At 38.8% G+C, this 23,822-nt stretch overlaps 1 protein-coding gene across 1 annotated transcript in view; it reads left to right on the forward strand.

Annotated features, from left to right (window-relative positions):
• Positions 1-4,287: 4,287 nt before the first annotated feature.
• PSME4 (proteasome activator subunit 4) overlaps positions 4,288-23,822 on the forward strand; it is a 99,100-nt gene continuing 79,565 nt past the window's right edge. The window contains exon 1 of the mRNA XM_069495253.1: positions 4,288-4,737. Within this exon, the coding sequence (XP_069351354.1) occupies positions 4,496-4,737 (242 nt within the window). The 5' untranslated portion in view covers positions 4,288-4,495. The remainder of the gene's footprint in view (positions 4,738-23,822) is intronic.

The following is a 23,822-nucleotide window of genomic DNA, read 5'->3' on the forward strand; positions in this document are numbered from 1 at the left end:
TAGGAAAAGCACTGGTGGAGAGAAGTGCTCAATAAATGGTAGCTAACACCACTACAGTCACCACTCCTAACATAAATAACATTCTCTTGCTTCCTTGTCATTCTATTATACTAGCCTGTCATTCTATTATACTAGTATGTCATCCAATCCTGGGCTGCTAAACATTATTAGAGAAAATCACTAAATTGTGCAGACAGATGATAGTAAATTTGTGGTTCCAGAATTTTTAACTGGAACTGCCAAGCAATTTTAATGTTTTTCTAATCAATTTTCTGTATTCTGAGATTACTCTAAGCCATCTCCAATTCCCTCAAATCTACCCACCACTTCCCCCATAATTATTCTCTTGTTTTACAGGAAAAAATAGAAATCATCAGAGAAAAACTTCTACTTCTAGCACCAAATCTACAAACCTTCCTGTATCTGCATCTATCCTTCCCTGCTTTCTTCCTCTGACAAGGGAAGCATAGTTTGCTTTACTGCTAAAGGCCAATGACTCTGCATTCTCTCTCACTCTTTGTCATCCTCGCCCAAGTATCTTTAACCTCTCTCTCCATTGACTCCTTCTCACCAATATTTAAAGACATTTAAATATATTCCACTGTCATAAAGTCCTTCTTTTTATTCCAAGTACCCCCTTATCTCTCCTCTGTTTTCTCCATCCAATTTTTTTTAAAAAAGCTTGTTCATATTTGATGCCTCTACTTATTTACTTCCCATTTGTTCTTTGTCACTGTAATCAGATTTCCATTCCTACACTCAACCCAAACTGTTCTTATCTGCTTTATTAATAAACTCTTTATCCAATAAACACTTCGTCTCATTTGACCTATCAGTCACCTTTGGCAGGATTGCTCAATTCTTCCATTTGAAACAGTTTGGTTTTGGCAATACCTACTTTCCTCTAGAACTCCTCCTACCTCTCTGACTTCGTCTTGTGAATATTCTTTGTGGCCTAGCTCCCCTTTCTCTGTCCATTCTTTCTTTAATTTTTAAAATTTGATTAGCTATTTGGTGGTGGTGGTAGCGGTAGTGGTAGTGGTTAGAGTAGAGAGGAGGTAAAGTATGTATGTGTGTTAGCCCAAACCACTTGATAAATTTCTACATAAATTCCATATGTATTTTTTTTTTTTTTTTTTTTTTGAGACAGAGTCTCACTCTGTTGCCCAGGCTAGAGTGAGTGCCGTGGCGTCAGCCTAGCTCACAGCAACCTCAAACTCCTGAGCTCAAGCGATCCTCCTGTCTCAGCCTCCCGAGTAGCTGGGACTACAGGCATGCGCCACCATGCCCGGCTAATTTTTTCTATATATATTTTTAGCTGTCCATATAATTTCTTTCTATTTTTAGTAGAGGTGGGGTCTCGCTCTTGCTCAGGCTGGTCCCGAACTCCTGAGCTCAAACGATCCGCCCACCTCGGCCTCCCAGAGTGCTAGGATTACAGGCGTGAGCCACCGCGCCCGGCCTGTAAATTCCATATGTATTAATAACGAACTAATTGGGTGTAACAACTCACCTGCTGAATCAACTAGCCCTGAAAAATATTTTAATATTAAAATTAAAAAATTAAACATTAAAAAAATAAAGAACTACTTGGAAAAATTCCATCCATATCAAATCATAAGAAAATATAAGTTAACATAAAACATAAGAAAATTACAGGATAGGTTAAGAACTTCTAGAAATAAAAATCATAAAGAGAAATCCAGATGTTACTAGTATTAAAAATATCTTTGCTTTCCACAAAAGGGGCATACAGCATTAAAAGGAAATGCTCACTCATGTATATAGTGTATATTAATAATTATGAGATCAGTAAGATTTGAACAGACAATTCACAGAAGAGGAAATATGCATAACTAATCATTAAAAGACCAAATTCTGTAAAAATTTAAAAAGTGAAATTAAAACAATGATTATTCAGACACAAACCACTAAATATTGATTGTATCACATACACATCATTATCAGGTTAGGATGTAAATTAGACATATTTGATAGAAAGAACTTTTACAACAGTGGATATAATATCTTCCTTTAGGACAAGAAATAACTATCTAGGTTCTCATTGCTGGGGACCACCTACTAGCTGCAGGTCTACGGAAAATAATGTTTCCAAGGCTCAGTTTCTTCATTTATAAAAGGAAAAGTATAACATCTATTTCATATGGTCACTGTGAAAATTAAATGGAAAATACATAAAAAGTTAACACATTTCCTTGCATGTAGTAATCTCTAAATAACCAATGGCTAAATTATTTTTTATAGTTTATAATTTATTATAAAATTGGAGTTTTCCAGCCTGAGCAAGAGCGAGACCCCATCTCTACTAAAAGTAGAAAGAAATTATATGGACAGCTAAAAATATATATAGAAAAAATTAGCCGGGCATGGTGGTGCATGCCTGTAGTCCCAGCTACTCGGGAGGCTGAGACAGGAGGATCGCTTGAGCTCAGGAGTTTGAGGTTGCTGTGAGCTAGGCTGATGCCACGGCACTCACTCTAGCCTGGGCAACAGAGTGAGACTCTGTCTCAAAAAAAAAAAAAAAAAAAAATTGGAGTTTTATTGGGCAGACGATAGAGAAATGTGCATTTGGGGTCTACTAATATCCCTATGATAGATTTGATATCTTCACCTTGGAACATCTCATTTTCATGATGATAATTACACTTAAAAACATGGTCTTTATCTTCTTAGCTTTGGCCTTAAAAAAAACTATAACCAGGAACATGTCCATATTATTTCAATCACAATTGTCCAGTAATTAAGATGAAATAGGCACAAGTGGCAATTTGAAAACTATCATTTGAAAGAAGCAGAAGAGTCTAGATTGGTATCACCATAACATGGTCAGGAGCCTGAATCTAGTCTCTCTGTCCATCCTTAAATATGGGGTTGTCCTCAGAGACCTGTTAAGGGCCCTATTCTTTACATACTGTATATCTCATTCCCTCCTGTCCACCGCTATGCTAATTCACATTCCAGTGTCGATCACCCTCCTCATCCATATGTCAACACTCTTACCCATCCCATAGGCATTCTGCCTGCCAAGCCCTTCCTGTTGTGTTCCCTATCTCAGTGGACTTCACTATCTACCCAGCTTCCAAAGCTAGAAATCTGGCATCACCTGTTTCCTCCCTCTCACTCTTCACATTCCATCAACTACCAAGCCAGGCTATTCTGCCAATATAGCTCTCTAACAATTTCAATTCACATCCAGGTCATCATTATGTCATATCTTAAGGAGTCCTCCAGTTCCCAATCTTGTCTGTTCCAATCTATTCTCCACACAAAGCCAAAGTAATTCTTCAAAAATCTAAGTTATTTCATGCCACTCCTGTGCTTGAAATCTTTCAGAAGTTTCTTGTCTTGAGGATAAAGCTCTAAATTCCCTAGCATTTCCTTCTCAGGCTCATTTCTCCACTCCTCTCTCTTGGGAGCAATCTTAAGCCATTTTAAACTTTTTGGATTCTTAGAATACATGACTGCAGCCTCAGCGCCCTTTTCTCAGGTGAAATTTATGTTCCCCTTCCTTCTTTTTCTAACCAACTTTGCAGTCAATCTTTACAGCTTAATTTAAGTATCACTTCTAGGAAACTACCAGACACCCCTCCAGTTTGAACTCCTCTTTAGAGTTCCCAAGGTTTCCCGTACTTATCTAGCAATTAAGAGCATTGTCTTGTAATTCACTAATCTATCTCTCCGCTTGACTGTAAGTCCCTGGAGAAACTAAGTGCTCTTAAACGTTCCATCTCAAGAGCCTACATGTAGCGTCTTCCACACAAAACAGCTGTTCAATTAGTATTTACTGAATGGACAAATGTTCCTTTCTATGGAATGATGGCGGTCAGAATACCAGAAGGATGGGGGCTTAAACGGAACAGTATAAAAAGTCAATATGGAACAAATGGGATGGATACAGGGTATCAGGCTTTTCCATAACCTCTTGTAGCCTAGAAGGAAAGGGTTACTTGGCGAGGGGGACCAGGCCTCTTGCCGGAGGCCACGGCGACTATGGCTGAGCTCCAGAGGGCAGCCGCAGGGACGCGCGACCTCAGGCTAGGCAGGACAATAGCTTGGAATTCGGCCTTGTGCTTCCGGTGGGGCAGCCTAGCGCAGAGCCGGTGAAGCCCGGCCCTCGGCGAGGAAGGCGCTGCCCCTTGGACTCCCGCGGCCGTCGCCACCGCCTCCTCCGACGTCGCGGCCCCGCCCCGGAAGTGACTTAGGCCGGTCCGGAACCTCTGGGCCCGGCGGCTGCAGCGTCACCAGCCGAGCCGGTGCGGGGCGGGCAGAGCGGCGGCTGCCGCCACCAACGAACCGGGGTTCGCGCGGGGCCCAGCAGCGCGCCGGCTAGGGGAGGGGTCCCAGCGGTCGGGCCGAGGGCGACGGGCCGCCGGCGGCCGCGGGGCGACGACGACGCGGAGGAGGCGGAGCCCGGAGAGGGGTGGGGGCCGGGGAGGGTTAGGGTGGGAGGGGGTCGGGGGGAGTCCCTGGGCTCATGGAGCCGGCCGAGCTGGCGGGAGGCGGCGACCCCCCGGAGCCGGGCGGGCGTCCCGGGCTGGGCCCGCGGGGCTTCGTCCCGCAGAAGGAGATCGTCTACAACAAGCTGCTGCCCTACGCCGAGCGGCTGGACGCCGAGTCCGACTTACAGCTGGCCCAGATCAAAAGCAACCTGGGCCGAGCCGTGCAGCTCCAAGAGCTGTGGCCCGGGGGCCTTTTCTGGACCAGGAAACTCTCCACGTAAGTGTGCCTGGGCCTGCGGGCCGGGTCGGGGGCAAGGGCTCAGTGGGAGGGCGTCGGGGCGGGGGCGGCTTTTTGTCGGGACAGCTGGATCCTCAGCTCTGTCCTGGCTGCGGGATGTCCCCGTGCAGTGGTCCCAGGGTCTTGACAGAAGCCTGTGAGGCACTCACGCCTTGTCCTTGCCACTTTCCTACGGGACCTCCCGGGTCTTTACCAGCCCTCTACGTCCTCCCCAGCTGGTTCTCCCCTAGCGTTCGGGTTGTTGTCTTCTGACCTGCGGGGCCCTGAGGAGCACGAGGGCACCGAGCCCCGAGGGAGAGAGATGAGCCGTTCCCACAGGTTTTCCTTTGCGCGTGGGGGAGGCGGGGCAGGGAGGATTCGTTTTTGGGAGAAGGAACTCATGACTTCTCTACTTCTCTCTGTGCTTCCTCCGGTTCTTTCTTCCCCTACGATCCCTATTCCTTCACATCTCGTTTGGCGTTTAGTAACTTTCTCAATGGGAAAGGAGGCCGTAGGGAAGCTTCTGGGTTCTGCTTTTTTTGGGGGGTGGGAGTGGGGGGCGCTGCTCAGTCTTTGTGGACTTGTTTGAAAAGCCTCAGTGTACTCTTGGGCTGTAGATTAGACGTTATTGTTGAGAATGTTTTAGAACCTGAAGAAAGTGTGTGTTGCTCTCGTTGTGACATTTCCTTTGGAGAGACCTTTATGGTGCTAAGGAAACTAGGAAAGATTGCTGTCCGGTTGTCCTGGGCGCTGTTAGTATCACTCTTGTGTTAATTTTTGAGTGGCTCAGATGAACATAGATTACCTACATCAGTTTCAGAAGCTCTGTTCTTTATAAACTAACTGCAAACTATAGTGTTACTGAAATTAGGGGAAAAAAAACCCCAGTGAAAATGACAGTGGGGGGGCGGGGCAGGGGGGAAAGGTTAGACACTTCATTTGCTAGATGAGCATCTTCCCTGTGTCAGAAGAACTTGTTTAAAAAGAATTTTGTTGTATCTTGTTTGGTTAACTGTACATAAAGTCTGGTAACATTGTATGTTCATGCATGTGGGTATGGATGGGAGAACACACAAGATGTAAGTTACTCATTCAGTGTTTACACAAATCTGCTGAGTGAACCGGGTGATGACTCAGGATTTTGTAATGCAATAGTCTTGTCTATATTTCATCACAGGATGATTCTTATCTGCCAGTTATTAGGGGCCTCTGACAAATTTCTCATCTCCTCTTGGGGTGGGTGGTGGGACCAATTACTTTTTTAGTTAAAAAGAAGCAAAACTAAAGCATTTAATTTGTCCTCTTCAAAGAGTGACCATACAATGTCAAGGTTAACAGTGCTCCTCTTGACGAGAGTAAGAAGTTTGTGGTGTTACAGTCCTTAGGAGAATTAGGGGGGCGGTGGTGGAAAGGAATGCAACAGGGAGAAGAACCACTTTTAGTCAAAACAGAAGAATATTTTATAAATGATTAAAATTAAAATGCTTTTTCAAGTAGCCTTCTAGGTTACTTGGGCACAGTAAAAATAAAGTTACTTTGTCTATTCCAGTAATTCCCCATTTTCATCACTAGGTTTAGACTGCCAGAGAATACCATTTTTGGGGGCACAAACAACTTCTTTTAGATGTACAATATATAAATATGCCATGGTGTGTAGGCATATCTGGTTTGGATTTATGAACCTAGAATCTACACAGGCATAGTTAAGCATTGTTTTCTGGAATATTTATTATCAGAGTTTTGTTTTTGTTTTGGCTTATTACATAAAAGTAATTCCTACCTAGAAAGTGCTAAAAATACAGTGAAAAAAGCGCTTGATGTTTAGGTAGGATTGCTGTTAGATGGCTTAATACCTATGAACCCATAACCATTTTTATGTAAATTACCAGCAAGAAGTGCTATCTGGTAGAACTTTATTTTGGAATCGTGGTTAAATGCTGGAAAACAGCTCTTGGGATTGTACTGTGAAACATTTTGAACTTGGTGGGACATGTTGTGATCTTGGGTATGTTTTCTTCTCCTAAGTCATGTTAAGGTGACCTGTTTATAGTAGTGCTTGTTATTTTTTAAGCCTTGTGTGTCGCATAAGTGAACATCTAAATAATGCCAAAATGTGTGACGCTAGCTGAGTAGTGATCATATTTAGTACTTTGTAAAAGAATGGAAGGTAGTAATGGAAATAAAATCTAGTTTCTCTCACTAGCTCTGTGGCTGTGGGAAAGTTAATCATGTGTTTTAATATTCTTGTGAGTGAAATGAGGGAGTTGATCTAAATAATTCCTGAGAACCATTCCTACTCTGGTAAACTGTGGTTGTTATTATTATTATTTTTTTAATCCTACAGAGCTTCATATAAACCAGTTTGTATCTTTCTGTAGAAACTGTTGAGTAGTTTGTAAAGTACTGGAAATAGTTGCATAGGTCAAGTACGTTCCTAAAGAAGATGAGAATGTGAATGGTGTTCAGAGACACTGGGACTGTAGCCCTGACCAGAAGTGTGCACCCCTAATCTGGGCATCACAGGTGTATTTGGGACCAAGTTCTGATCTGGGAGATACTCAGGCTCTACATTTGGCCCCCCTTTTGACTTTTTACTTCATTTTAGTAGTTTCAATCCATTTCTATATTTGCAGGTCTGTTTAGCATTTCTGAAGAAAGATTTATTTCTGTGTATTTTAAAAATTGGCCCTGTGATATAATACAGGCTCTCCTGTACAGTTTAAAATATTAGAACTGCCTGATCAAGAGAGAGTGTGTGATGTAATGTATTACAGGGCACATTTTTAAGAAGGGAGGAAAAATATTAGAGAAAATAAGAACAAATTAGTGATCTTTGGAAAATGGCAATAAAGACATCTGAGATCTCATGGACACTGTAAGTGAAATATTGGCAAATAACTTATATCACCCATGTAGAGAATGAAAGGAGTGGAAGAAAGGTAGTCTTAAAATTTGCTTTTACCCTCTTGTCCTTCTGGACCTTTCATGAGAGGCAGTGAGGGCTAGTTAAAACACCTCCGTTTTCTGTGCCTGGCTTTGTCACCAACATTATCATCCTGGTTTTATTTGCCCTCTTAGCTTTAGAATCCTCCTTTGGAAGGCAAGAGTTTACACTGTTAGTGGTTTTTCAAACTCAAAATGTGGTAGTGGTGTGTTGTATAAAAAAAAAATTTAAACAAAAAGGTTGGATTTCTCAGGCAGATTAAAACCCTATTTATTCCTCCCCCCTTTTTAATACATTGACAATAGAACCCCTGAAACCTGCTCAGGGTTCTAAAACATACTGTTTGAAAAATCACTGGACTGGATGGTCCTTAAGGGCCTTTTTAAAACTTTCTGGAGGAAGAGGAGGGAAGAAGATTGGGAGAATAAGTGAATGAGCTACTGTTTCTACAAGCTTATTCCATCCAGGATCATTTCTTTCTTTTATGTTTCTTTTTTAAACAGAATTTGGATTTTAGTAAATTATGTGGGTTTGGTTTAATACGAAGCAAATTCAGATCTCTTGTTTGTTATAGTGACATGTTATATTCAGTATTGTTTTATGATTAAATGATTGTATAATGCTGTGGAATCATTTCATTTGCTAGTTCAAGTGTGGTTCCCTTTAGAATGAAAGTGCAGTTGTTTAATTATTGTTAAGAACATTATATAGCCTTCCTGGATAGATTATCCTAGCTGAAATCACATAATGTATTTAATTAGATTATATAACCACCAGAAACTCAAGTTTAGTCAAGGTACGAGTTATCAAATATACTAACCTCCTCTTGTGGAAAGTAGTAAGTGACCACAGGACCTCACAAATTCATATCTCTGTGTTGGGGGAAAAGGTAGGAAATGGTAACTGTTGAATCTCAGTTGTCTATTTTTTTTTATTTTTTATGAGACAGAGTCTCGCTCTGTTGCCTGGGCTAGAGTGCTGTGGTGTCAAGCTCACAGCAACCTCAAACTCCTGGGCTCAAGCAATCCTTTTGCCTCAGCCTCCCAAGTAGCTGGGACTATAGGCATGTGCCACCATGCCTGGCTAATTTTTTTTTCTGTATATATTTTTAGCTGTCCAGATAATTTCTTTCTATTTTTAGTAGAGACGGGGTCTCGCTCTTGCTCAGGCTGGTCTCGAACTCCTGACCTCGAGCGATCCTCCCGCCTCTGCCTCCCAGAGTGCTAGGTTTACAGGCGTGAGCCACTGCGTCTGGCCTCAGTTGTCTATTAACATGAGATACTTAAGAGTATCTAATGTTTGAGTATTGAAATTGAAGTATACAATAAACATAAGTGTTTTTCTTTTTTTATTTTTTTTTATTTTTTTTTTCCTTACCTTTTTTTCTTAGATCCAAGGGTTTGATGGTGTTTTTCATTTATAAAAGAATTATCAAATCTTGGCAAATTACTTCATTTCATCAGTGAGAACCAGTTAGAGAAAGTGGTCAAAAAAGTTTGTCTTTGTTATTAAGTGATTACACTTAAAATGGGAGCCAAAATTTCTTTGTAATGAGAGAGTTGATTTTCCATAGTAAAAAAGGAAAACAAATGATTTTGGGGAATATGAATATTTTTTGACAAAGTTGTATAATATAATAGCATGATAAGATATCCTTCATTTAAAAAAAAAAACTAATACACTTTATTTCTTAGAGTGGTTTTAGGTTCATAGCAAAATTGAATGGAAAGTACAGAGAGTTCCCATATATCCTCTGTCTCCACATGTGTATACACTTGATTTTTCTTGACACTGTGAAAGGTACATATTTTTCTTTTTCAAAAATATTTGAGGCCCTTACTGTTTTCCAGGGACCTCTAATTTTTTTTCTTTAAACATTTTTTTTATAGAGAATATCAAACATGCAGAAGAAGACAGAATAATATAATGAACCTCATCATCCATTTTCACCTGTTAATCAGCTCATGGCCAATAATGTTCCTTCCATCACCCCCCTTTCCCATTATTTTTGAAGCATATGACTTCGCACAAACATTTCCAGTATGTATCTCTAAGGGGAAAGGAATTTTTTAAAAAAGCAATACCAATGCTAATATAAAACTTAAAAAAATATTAACAATCTGTTATCACTTTGAGCAGCCTCATGAGGTTCTGCTTTGCAAAATTTGTGATTTTACTTCTGAGATTCTACTCCATTTCCATTGTTTTGTCTAAGGTTTACTACAATCAGACCTCATTAATGAACATTTTCATATTATGACATCTTAACTTTGGAGACTTAGACTCAATCGAGGGGTAACAAGTACTCTCTTGAGTTATCTCCATTTTAAACATGAAGACACTGAGGCTTATAGGTTAATGCAAAGTACTAGAGGCAGAAGTCAGTCTTGGAATACATTTACTTTGCGTGCCTTATATGGGTTGGGCACTATTTCTGGCATTTGGGATATATCAGTGAAAGATTTCTGCCCTTTGGAAGGTCCAGTGTGCTCTTTCTGTTAGCGTACATTTTTGTTTATTTAGGATAGACCGGCAAGAAGGTAGTTCCATCAACAAATTTGGAGGAAGAAAATTTGAAATCCAAATCTATTACTTAAAAAAAAAATCTCATTCTGACTAGTGCGTTTTATTTTTTATTTGTTTTGAGACCGGGTCTTACTCTGCCACTCAGGCTGGATGATCATAGCTCATGGCAGCTTCCAACTCCTGGGCTCAAGTGATCCTCCGACCTCAGCCTCCCAAGTAGCTGGGACTACAGGCGCTTACTATCACACCTGGCTCATTTTTTAAAAAATGTTTTGCTGAGACAGAGTCTTGCTGTGTCCATATAGGATATGGAGATATGAAATATATCTTAGATATGATTTTTGGTAGGCTGTACAAACAAACTTGCACAAAATTTTTAAAAAGGGACATACTTTTATTTAAGGATAGATGAAATTAAATAGGCAAAAGTACACTGAGACCCCTCGACCCAGGTGACAGATACTAGCTGAGTACTTTATTTTTTATTTTATTTTATTTTTTTTTTTTTGAGACAGAGTCTCACTCTGTTGCCCGGGCTAGAGTGCCGTGGCATCAGCCTAGCTCACAGCAACCTCAAACTCCTGGGCTCAAGCAATCCTACTGCCTCAGCCTCCCGAGTAGCTGGGACTACAGGCATGCACCACCATGCCCAGCTAATTTTTTCTATATATATATTTTAGTTGGCCAGATAATTTGTTTCTATTTTTAGTAGAGACGGGGTCTAGCCCTTGCTCAGGCTGGTCTCGAACTCCTGACCTCCTGACCTCGAGCGATCCACCCGCCTTGGCCTCCCAGAGTGCTAGGATTACAGGCGTGAGCCACCACGCCCGGCCTATTTTATTTTATTTTATTTTATTTTATTTTATTTTATTTTATTTTTCATTTGTAGAGAAGGCCTTGCTATGATGCCCAGACTGGTCTCAAACTCTTGGCCTCAAGCAGTCCTCTCCCCTTGGCCTCCCTAAGTGCTGGGATTATAGGCATGCCCAGCCTGACCCAGTGTGTTTTGTTTTGTTTTGTGAGACAGAATCTCACTCTGTCGCCCCGGGTAGAGTGCAGTGGTGTCATTACTGCAACTTCAAACTCCTGGGCTCAAGCAATCCTCCTACCTCAGCCTCCCATGTAGCTGGGACTACAGGTATACACCACTACTCCCGGCTAATTTTTTTTTTCTATTTTTAGTAGAGACGGGGTCTTGGTCTTGCTCTTGCTCAGGCTAGTCTTGAACTCCTGAGCTCCAGCTATCCTCCCTCTCCAGACTCCAGAGTGCTAGGATTATAAGCATGAGCCACTGGGCCTGGCCCTCAGTGCGTTTTAATACCTTACATTGAGGCACTAAGAAAGGCAGTTAGAAAAAATAATAGAACAGTACCATTTGATGTTCTTCTGAGATATGAATATCATTTAAAAACAGTTTTCCCAGATATTCTTGCTTCAGTGTTGTAAAATAAAATTGTATTTGAAATACATATTATTAGTTGAAGTGGAAGGAAATTTTGACTGTTTTTTTGGGGGGGAAGCTTACTTATAAGTAAATAAGTGGATAACTTCTAAAACTGTTTTCCTCGCGGTGGAAACTAAGAATTAACTTTTTTTAATTAAATGAGACTCGTTTCTAGGGAATCCCCTTACCCTCCTTTTTAAATGCAAAATTCAAATCTATGTAGAAAATTAGATCAAAATCTCGTGCTGTATGAACAGCAAATAGAACATGTAAAAAGCAACAGCAAGCAATCAACAGCAACAGAAAAAATTCCTACATTGATTGAGATGTCCACTGAAATGTTAAAAGGAGCCCATAATATAAATGTTACCATTAGAATCCTGAGATTTTCTGCTTCTGTATTTGGTTTATGCCTAGCATTTCTTTCCTTATGGTGTACTCTTTCTTGATCCCTTGTTCATGCTTTTGTATTTTTTGTATATAAATCTACTCTCCTCTATTGTTCGCTATTTTGAGGTCAGTGTCTTCCATACTTACTTCTCCTCCCATCTGCCCCCAGCACTTAGTACCATGGTGTATACATTCATAGGTACTCAATATTAGAATTAACTTTTATGTTTTTTTTGTAAATGAAAACATTTTGCAAATATAAGGAATTGTTACTTTTCTTGGTGGGAGGACAGGGTCTCACCCTTTTGCCTGGGTTAACGTACAATGGTGTGATCATAGCTCACTGTGACCTCAGTCTCCTGGGCTGAAGCAACTGTCCTGTCTCAGCCTCCCGAGTAGTTGGGACTACAGATGTGTGCCACCATGCCCAGCTAATTTTTCTGTTTATTGTAGAGATGAGGTCTTGCTGTTACTCAGGCTGATCTTGAACTGGCCTCAGTCATCCTCCCGCCTCAGCCTCCCCAAATGCATATGGATTATGGGCATGAGCTACCATGCCTGGCCCAGGAATTGTTACTTACACAATCAAAATGGAGGAAGTGAATCTGGGATGAGATCCATTTTAATACAGGATTCAAAAGAAAGTATATATTTAATCAAAGTAGTAGAAGGAATGAGCATTTTGGTTAAGAAAGAGAAAGGTGTGTTTCATAACCCAATGGGAGTTTGGGAAATGAGGTTTAGCAAAGTAAATCAGAGAGGACAGCAAATTATATTGGTTGCATCAGGGAGTTTGACTTTCATTTTAAAATAAATCCATAATTGTTATGGTGAAATATTTAGTATTATAAAATTTAGATTATAGTGATTACAATCTCTTTTTTTTTTTTTTTTTTTTTTTTTGAGACAGAGTCTTGCTCTGTTGCCTGGGCTAGAGTGCTGTGGCGTCAGCCTAGCTCACAGCAACCTCAAACTCCTGGGCTTAAGCAATCCTCCCACCTCAGCTTCCCAGAGTGCTAGGATTACAGGCGTGAGCCACCGCGCCTGGCCTATTAACAATTTTTTGATAGGTAAACTGTAAAATTTTAGTAGTAGTCGTCACCTGTTTATGCTAATTTGGCCTTTTTTTTTAAAACAATACCTAGATCCTAAATTTTTGAGATTAAAAATACAATACTTTTTCCTTCCCAAGAAAAAAACTAACACTATTGCAGCTGTGACATGGATATGAGAATAGTATTGTAATGTAAACAAGTTGAAGATTGTTTAAGAATTATTAAAAATGCTTCTAATAGTAGACAGTCTAAATGGAATGTGTTAGTAATCTTTGGGCTATGTGTAGGTATTTCGTTTCATTTTCTGGTGGTTTTCTTTTTTAAGCCAATGGTGAAATAGAAGTTTTTAGAGCAAGAAATTTTATGAATACAATCTTTTGCATGTGAGTGTATGTATTTTCAGGCAGATATTCTTTTCTTTAATATCTACTCAAATGGCTTTCGAATGGAGTTGCCAGTTTTTGGCAGATTCTTGAAGAGTTCAGTTGGGATGGTTTGTGTTCTGAGGGAAAGTGGATCACTTCCAGAGATCCTAGTAAATAAAATGGTAAGTTTCTGTAAACATGTAACAAATGGAGGTCCCTATTCTGTGTATGGCGGGAGAAAAGCTATCATTTAACAAATTCAGGAACAATTTAGAAATATTTTTAGGCCGGGCGCAGTGGCTCATGCCTGTAATCCTGGCACTCTGGGAGGCCGAGGTGGGAGGATCACTGGAGCTCAGGAGTTCGAGACTAGCCTGAGCAAGAGCGAGACCCTGTCTCTACAAAAAGTAGAAAAATTAGCTAGGTGTTGTGGCACACGCCTGTAGTCCCAGGTCCTGGGGAGTCTAAGGCAGGAAGATCCGCTTGAGCCCAGGAGTTTGAGGTTGCAGTGAGCTATGATGACGCCACTGCATCCCAGCCCTAGTCCAGGTGACAGAGCAAGACTTTGTCTCAAAAAAAAAAAAAAAAAGATTTTTTTTTTTTTTTTTTTTAAGAAAACCACATAATTTAAGAGGCAGAATTATCTTAAGCCTTTTCCACTTTGGGGTTTTTTTTGGGAGGAGGTCTCAGTCTTCATTGATATGTTCATTTATAAGTGTATTACATAATTTTCCAAATTGTGGATCATGACCAAAGGGGTTATGAAATCTATTTGGAAGATATTGACCAGTTTTTGTTTTGTTCAATTATATATATGCACATGTGTGTGTTGGGTTATATATTTATTACTGTGGGTTGAAACCTATTGACTTAACAGGTTCTTTCTGTACTTCGGATCATATAATCAACACTTATTGACATATAATGATAATAAGGGATGGAAATGAAAAGTTATAATGATTCTAAAATATCAATAACCTGAGGGATCTTTTAAGAGAGCATTAATAGAATGTTAAATGAGTGGCATAGGTACTATCTGCCACATATTTAGGGATCATAATGTGCCAGCACTGTGCTTTACATTCATTATTTCATTTAATTCATGTATTCATTTATTTAATTTTCATTCATTCATTTATTTTCTAGGGGCTGGCGGAGGGGGATGGCTTGGGACCTGCAGCCAGACTGCCTCCCTTGCCAGACCCCTGAGAGCCAGTAGGTATAGTTATTATCCGAATGTTACCATTGAAGAAATCAGGCTTAGTGAGGTTGTCCTTACTCCGTTTGGGCTGCTATAACAGAATACTATAGACTGGGTGGTTTAAACAGCAAACATTTATTTCTGCCAGTTCTAGAGTCTGGAAGCCTGAGATCAGGGTGTCAGCATGAACGGTTCTAGACAGGGCCCTGTTTCTGGCTGATAGTCTCTCTCTTGCTGTGTCCTCACCTGGTGGAGGGGAGAGGAGGAATGGAAGCAAGCACTTTCTGACCCTTCTTATCAAGCACTAATCCCATCATGAGGGCTCCAATCTCAAGACTGATTACATCCCCCAAATCCTATCTCCATCCTCTGTCACCTTGCAGGTTAGTGTTATGAATTTTGAGGGGACACAAAGCATTCAATCCATAGGAGAGACTATGTTATAGCCAATTTGCCTGATGACCACAGAGGTCTTGCTCTTAACCACTATTTCTATATCCAGATGAAGGAAAGCTCTCTGGCTCCATAGTCTGGGGACGTCTACCCAGGGAAAGGCTTATAACTAGCCTTGAGGTTGGATTTGGTTAGATGACGAGGAATTCTGAGAAAGCTATTTAATGTGGAGGAACAGAGAAATGAATGGGCAAATTTACCATACAATTGGTAAAATCTGTACTCAGAGCACCGTACTGAAGTAATTAGTTACCTCTCTCCCTTTCTAGACTATGCTCCAGTGCCATTTGTTGTCTATTTTTATATTCCCATTGCCCGTTGCCATGTTTCTGTCATAAATGACACCCAGTAAAACATTTCAGGAAATGATTTCCTTTATCCATACCTCAAGAGAGAAAAAACTGGGAAAAGAATAGTGGTATTATTATTAGATGTTAATAGTGAATGACTTTATTAGCCTAGAAATTGTTGTCAGTTTTATAAGTCATAAAGAGTATAACTCTCAACTCTGATGTGCTAAAGCTCCTGTGAGTGTTGTCCAACCTTTGGCAGATGGGGATAAAGAGAAGTGTATGCCTTCCATCAGGAATGCTATGCTTTGCAAGGATGATAGCCTCCCCTCTTTTTTTTTTCTTTTTTCTTTTTTTTTTAGTGTGTTTTGGAAACTTCTGTTTTAAAACCAGTTTAATATGGTTGAATATTTATTGTTATATGTGTGTGTGTGTGTTTAAGAATTAGTCCTAGTGAGGTGTTTTTAATTATATAAGCCAGTACATTCCTTAAGATATACTTGAACATTCAGTCATTTGAAAAAATGTTTCCCAGAATGTTCACCTTGTTTCATCTCTGGTTAGAGCTGAGGGTTACATTGGCTGTAGAGGCATGAGTCCTTTTACCAAGTAGCTTTCAGTCATCTAAAAGAATAAAATAATATACGGATACATAACTATAGTATGAAAATGTGGAAAATACTCAAGTTTGGTACAAGCTATTTAAGGGACAAAGTGGACAGAGATAGTAGTTTTGGTTGAGAAGACTTCATGAAGGAGGAGGGTCTTAAAGTTGAGTTAGATAGGTTTCCAAAGATATGAACAGATAATTCACATGAAAACAATTATGTCAAATATATAGTGAGCAAGCTTCTTAAAAAATATTTAATCTTATAACTAAAGAAATATAAATTGAAATGGATTTATTAGTATTACATTTTTCATGATTTAAATAGATTTTTATTTATTTATTTTTATTTTTTTCTTTTTCTTTTTAGTAGAGATGGGGGTCTCACTCTTGCTCAGCCTGGTGTTGAACTCCTGAGCTCAAGTGATCCTCCTGCCTTGGCCTCCCAAGAGTGCTAGGATTATAGGCGTGAGCTACCTATAATCAAGTAAATAAATTTTTAAAAGCATGTACAGTAGGCCATCTGTATCAGTGGATTCCACATCCATGGCTTCAACAAACTGAGGATTGAAAATATTCAGAAAAAAATTCCACAGAATTCTAAAAAGAAAAGTTGAATTTGCTACACACCAAATACTATGTTGAATCCACATGAATAAAGTGATGTGCAGACATTGTATTAGGTATTATAAGTAATCTAGAGGTGATTTAAAGTATAGTATATGGAGGATGTGTGTAGGTTATATGCAGCTAAGGGACTTGAGCATCCTTGGATTTTTGTATTTGCAGAAGGTCCTGGAATCAATCCCTCATGGATACCCACGGACGAAATGTGTTTGTATTCTAATCAGTCTGCTAAAGTCCAGTGGTTTTCAAACCTGGGTGAGATACCTGGGGAACTTAAGAAACAACTGGTACCTGGAGCCCCAGTGCAGAACAGTTAAATCAAAGTATCTTGCATGTACGTTAATCAGTTGTTTATCACCATAGCCTTGTGAGGAAACCCAGGTTTTACAAATACAGATTAAATGATTAGCCCAAGGGACTGACATAGAGCAGTTTAAATTCTTAGCAAACTTGTAGAACCATGCTGCTCCTGGTTGAAATCAATAAATGTTCTACCCGGAGTTGATTATAATGTTATGAGTTGCAAACAAGCTAGAATGGAAACTTAAGACATTCTCCACTTTAGATACACCTAATTTTCGTTTGTTCCATACCAGCAGTCACTTGGAATTAATATCGTTTACGTGTTTTGTGTCTGTGTATGTGTGTGTGTAAGTGTAAGAGAGAGCGAGCTCATCCCTTTTCTTGCTCCTTAGCTCATCCTCTTTGGAGGTGAAATGAGAGAATAAAGAACATTCTGTTGGTTGTGTCTCTTTGCCACAGAAATATGCTGTTCTTGATTTGTTCTTCTACCCAGAGCTGTCTCCTGGGATTCTTGCACCTCCACCCACAGATGCTCAAGATTATCTTGACCTTGGGTTGCCTATTCAGAGTATAAATTAAGTGATGACAACTTTTTAATCTTTCAAGGTCAGTGATCACTTAATATATGATGGAAACTTTGGTTAAAAAAAATCAATCACAAAACTCAATACTTCATTTATCTCACTTTTATATATTTAGTTTGCCAGGTGCTTTGATTCTTATATCTCATATCTGACACTCTCCTTATATTTGATTCTGAGTTCTTTGCCTGAAGGACCTATTTGAGTCGCATTATTGTCCTGTACATGTCATTTGCTCTAAAAATCCTTTTTGGATAAATAGGTAATTGAAAGAAAGAAGAGGGGGGTTCCTAAGAAAACCCTTTTATTTGTTCACTTACTATTTCCAGCAGTGAGAAAGCCGTGTCTGCATTTAAAAAAGGGTTTTTTTTTTGTATTCACATGGTTGTCATTGTGCATATATCTGCATTTTTAATATTATTTATAGTAATGAGGGACTTACTCTTGAAATAAAATCCAAGTAATTTGTTCCTGATCCTTTGGTTTTCTCTGCGACTTTTCTCTTCCCCCTTTTTGATGTTTCCATTTGATGATACCTTGGTTAGAGAAGGAAAAGACTGGAACTGATATAGCTACAGCAAAGTGTGTATTTGTTTTGGGTAGGGGTAAGTTGAAATTCCTGTCTGAAATTAATTTTGGAGGTTGTTCAGAGATTTCATTGGTCATGGTATTTTTCCTTACTATAAAATACTTGTCATTTAGCTCTAGCTGTCAGGTATTAAGGGACATTTCAAAAGGTCCTTATGCCTCAGCATTTATCCAATATTTTACATTTCAGTAAAGTTTTAACATGTAATTTGTTCCAACATTTAATTTCTGCCTATTTCTCTTAAAGAAATAGCTAATTAATCTTTTTGCTGGTGTGATGAATAAAACAATCTTCCTTTAACCACCATTACTTTTATCTGAATGCTATACTAATTAAAATAAAATATATTCTGTAGATTTTTATATTTAGTCTAAAAGTGGTTTTTAGTTGTTTCATATATTTTAGGTATGATCAAGAGTGTTGACTCCATACTTTTTTAGTTCTATTTTTCCTGAAATAATTACCCATATTTTTGTTTCCTAGTTTATTTTTTGACCTAGATTCAGAATAATGCTAAATAATAATGATAAGAATAGTCATTATCGTCCTGAATCTGATTTTAAAGGAAATGCCTTTTGGAGGGGGATTGGTTATTTAATTAAGACTCGTGTATATTTAAATGATTTGATTTCTTGTTGTTTATACTTACATTAATATCTGCCAATTTGCATTGTATTATAATTAGATTATTTGGCCAGAATGATTCTACTTGTTAAAGTGAGATTTTCATTGTGGCCTAGATTATGACCAGTTTTTATAGGTGCTCTACAGAAGATTGGAAAGACGACAGTTTCTGTAAGCTGAATATTTTCATGTCCTTAAGTCAGCTTTATTAATTATATGATTCAAATCACTTTTAGTCAGAATCAGATTGAAATGTTAAGAACTCACACAGTAACAGATTTTGTTGCTGTTCCTCAGCATCTAAAGTTTCTTTTTCTTTGTCAAGAATATGTAATAGGTAGTATTGTGTACTTTCATCTGGAGGTACATAATGTCTGGCTCTTTCTGTGATATTAGTAGCTATCCTACATCTTTAGGGATTCCATAATGGTGATACTTATATCTTTCACTCTTTGCTTATTTGCTGTAGTTTTCTAAAGAACTTTTCCTTATTAACTATTGTTTTATTCTGAGGTACAGTTTCTTTTTAGGAGTGGTAGGGTAAAGCTTAATTGTTTCCCTTCATTTACCAGTTTTTAAGATAATGACTTGGTTTCTTAGCATTCCTCAAAGGTGTGATCTGTGAGGTTTATTTTGTGTGTGTGGGTGTCTGTGTGTGTGCACATGCGTATACATATGTGTGTATATATGTATATATATATATTTTTTTTTTTTGAGAGAGTTGCTCTGTCATCCAGGTTAGAATACAGTAGCGTCATCTTAGCTCACTGCAACCTCAAACTCCTGGACTCAAGTGATCCTCCTGCCTCAGCCTCCTGAGTAGCTGGGACTACAGGTGCACGTCACCACCCCAGCTTATTTTTCTATTTTTTGTAGAGGTGGTTCTCACTCTTGCTCAGGCTGGTCTCAAACTCCTGGCCTTAAGCAATCCTCTTGCCTTGGTCTCCCAAAGATCCTAGGATTACAGGTATGAGCCACCTTGTCTGGCCTATTTTTATGTTTTTTATGAACTCAATGGATTTAACACATTGACTGCCACACTAGAAAAAAATTTTTTTTCCTTGGAGCCATGGTGTTTTATTACAAAAATAGAATAAAAACTTTGAAAATAGGCCGAGTGCAGTGGCTCAGGCCTGTAATCCTAGCACTCTGGGAGGCCGAGGCGGGTGGATCGTTTGAGCTCGAGTTCGAGACCAGCCTGAGCAAGAGTGAGACCCTGTCTCTACTAAAAATAGAAAGAAATTATATGGACATCTAAAAATATGTGTAGGAAAAATTAGCTGGGCATGGTGGCACATGCCTGTAGTCCCAGCTACTTGGGAGGCTGAGGCAGGAGAATCACTTGAGCCCAGGAGTTTGAGGTTGCTGAGAGCTAGGCTGATGCCACAGCACTCTAGCTGGGGCAACAGAGTGAGACTCTGTCTCAAAAAAAAAAAAACTTTGAAAATAAAACGATCCTTTCTAATTTAATGAAAAATTTGTTATTTTTAGTTGTTTTCTGTGTGTGAGTTATATGCAACTTGAAAAATAGTTCTCACAGCTCCCACGGTGAAGAGATGTGTAAGTTACATATGCTTCATGAGGCCCTGGGCTCAAACTAGTGTGAGTTAAATACAAACTTACATGGCAGTTAATGTGTTAACCATATCTATTGTAGTTAATTACCTTGATTCACACTCTTGTCATTTTTTTAGTTGGTGAGAAACCTATTCAAGTAAGGGACATTTTTGTTAAGGTAATAGTGTAAATGCAAAAATATTGGTTATTTGATTTTAAACATTGTATTTTATAATAGAAGTCTGATATGAAATGTTTTTATTGTTAACTTTAATTATAAAAATAATGTCTTTTTTTTTAGAAAAATTAAAATAAACTGAAATGTATATAGAAAAACATGAAAATCACTCAATTTTACCACTCAGGTAACATTTTATGGTATTTGCTTTATCTCTTTTTTCCCTGCATGATTATATAGATATATATATACACACACAAATATCTATGTGTATATATGTATATATTTATGTGTGTGTGTATATTTTTTTAAGAGATGGGGATCTCACTATGTTGCCCGGGCTGGTATGGAATTCATGGAATTCTTGGGCTCCAGCGGGCCCCCAAAATGCTGAGATTACAGCGCTGAGGTATTGTGTGCCCGGCCTGCATCCTCCTTTTTTTTTTTTTTTGGAGACAGAGCCTTACTCTGTGACCAGGGCTAGAGTGCAGTGGTATCATCATAGCTCACTGCAGCCTCAAACTCCTGGGCTCAAGCAATCCTCCTGCCTCAGCCTCCTGAGTAGTGGGACTACAGGCGTGCGCCACCATGCCCAGCTAATTTTTCTACTTTTTGTAAAGATGGGGTCTTGCTATGTTGCTCAGGCTGGTCTTGAACTCCTGGCCTCAAGCAGTCCTCTTGCCTTGGCCTCCCAAAGTGTTGGGATTATAGGCATGAGCCACCACACCCGGTATACTCAGTATTTTTGATGAACGAGGAGGTCTAAGTTTGATTCCAAGAATGTGCATTTTAAACAGTCACCCTACATAATTCTGATGCAGTGATGCTTTGACCACATTTTCCTCCCTAAAGATAAATCTATACTGCAATCATGTTTCTAGTCCCATTTTTATCTACATCTCTCTTTTAAAAAATTGGTGTATAGCATTCATTCAATAAAATGTGTTGAATGCGCTGGTCTGAAATGTGTAACTTGATGAATGTTTTTAGATGTGTATACACTCATGGAACCACTACCCAGATTAAGATACAGAATATTTTCAACATCTCTAAAGTTCTCTATTCCCAATCAATATTCCTTTCCCAGAGATAACCACTACTCACTTGACACCATTGAATAATATTGCTCATTCTTTAAAATGGAGTCATATAATATGCATTTTTTGTGTTTGACTTCTTTGCTCAACATGCTGATTGTGAGATTTATATACATTTTTGTACACGTCTTTGGTTGACATATGCACTAAGTCACATATACCTAGTAGTGAGCTTGCTGGATCATAGAATAGGCCTTTGTTTAGCTTTACTATTATAAATAATGTTAGTCAGTTTTCCCATAGTGGCTGTTCCCACTATATACTCCTACCAGCAACATGTGAAAGGTCTGGTTGCTCCAGGCTCTTACCAAAAACTAGGTATTGTTAGGCCTTTAAATTTTAGCAAGTCTGGTGGATGTTAAGTGGTACCTTATTGTGCTTTTAATTTGCTTCCACTGATTAATAATGATGTTGAGTATCTGCTTATTAGTCTACTCATGTGTATGGTGTCTTTTGAGAAGTACCCGTCTTTTTGACCATTTCTTATTGAATTGTTTTTGTCTTACTGATTTGTAGGCGTTCTTTATGTAATTTGGATATCAGTTTGTCAGATATGTGTGTTTCACATGTCTGACTGGGCTTTTTACTTTTAATGATATCTTATTGTGAATAGAAGTTACTCTAATGAAGATTAATTTGTTTCTTTTTATGGTTAGTACTTTTTGTGCTCTTTTAAAAAAAAAACTCTTGGACCACATTTTGAGAAATGCTCAGACTTGAACTGTTTGCTGGTTGGCAAGGAACTGGGGGAAATTAGAAGGAATCCTCCTAAAATCTTCTTTGTCAGCAGCTGTAGTGTAGACCTTCTAGGAATCCCTCTCTCTTTTTATAGTATTAAAATTGGGGCCTTGTGAATATTATGTTCCTAATGTTAAACAGTTGTCTGTACTGTAGTAGAAGCAATGGGCCGTAGCTAAGTTATTTCTGTGGCTTAGAGCAGCATTTCTGCAGTTTTTCCACAAAAGTGTCCTAACTACAGGGAGAACAAGTCCATAACTCTGGGGGTATCTGGAGTCTTAACAAGGCCTGAAGCAGCTGTGGAAAGCAGGGAATATTTCTTTGAATTCTTCTGTTTTATCTTTATCTTAAAAATGAGTGCCAGTTTTTAAGGAGATAGTTTGTTTTTATTTAAAATAGCATTTTTCTCAACCAGCTCTTTTTTAAAAAAAAAAAAAAAGGGAAAAATGTAAAATAGAATTTTAATGATTCAAGCATTTACTTCTAAATTTAGAGTGAAATTGAAGGAGGCTTCAGGAGACTTATCATGTTTATTCAGCAGCTTGAAGCATCTTTGGCAGCCTTGGGATAGGCAGTGGTCCCCAACCTTTTTGGCACCATTGATTGGTTTTATGGAAGACAGTTTTTCCACAGATGGAAGGGTGGGGGGGTGTGGTCTGAGGAACTCTGCAGCGTGGTCTTTGTGAGGCCCTGGGGTTATGCGGGGTGAGGGGCTGTTGGGGACTGCAGGGTTAGGGTATTCATATATTGTCTTCACTAATCCATGCGCTTTACCATTCTATGGTGGTTAAGAAACTTTTACATAATGACCAGTTGAGTTTCCCTTATCTGAAATGCTTGGGACCAGAAGTGTTTCGGATTTCAGATTTTTTTGGATTTTGGAATATTTACATTATATACTTACTGGTTGAGCATCCCAAATCTCGAAATCCAAAATGCTTCAGTGAGTATTTCTTTGAGCATGATGTTGGTGCTCAGAAAGTTTCAGATTTTGGAACATTACAGATTTTGGATTTTCTGAATAGGGATACTCAACCTGTACTGCAGAGTCAAAACAAGATCTAAGATCTGATTGCTGCTTCCCTCATACTGTCTGGTCTCATATTATTAAGGTTAGGTGATGGGATTAAACCTTGAAGTGACAGAAAAGAGCTGAATAAATTCAGAACAGTCTGAGGAAATAAAAAAGAATGCTTTTTAATAGACCAAGAATTTTGAGGAATTCAGGAAGATAAAAAAGCAGTTAGGTATCTTAACTTTAGAAGTTAAGCGTAAGTTTAATTTTATTTTAGCTGTTGGGAAAATGCTAAAGACCATATAACAGATAAGAGAGTATTAGTATTCCCAACCCTGGTAACCACTTTCTATTTTCTGTTTCTTTGAGTTTGATTACTTTAGATACCTTATAAAAATAGAACCATGCAGTATTTGTCTTTTATGAATGTTTTTTTTCACTTGAGATTCATCTTTGTTGTATCATGACAGGATTTCCTTCTTTTTTTAAGGCCAAACAATC

This window comes from Eulemur rufifrons, chromosome 19, assembly GCF_041146395.1.
Source record: "Eulemur rufifrons isolate Redbay chromosome 19, OSU_ERuf_1, whole genome shotgun sequence".
Taxonomy (NCBI): domain Eukaryota; kingdom Metazoa; phylum Chordata; class Mammalia; order Primates; family Lemuridae; genus Eulemur; species Eulemur rufifrons.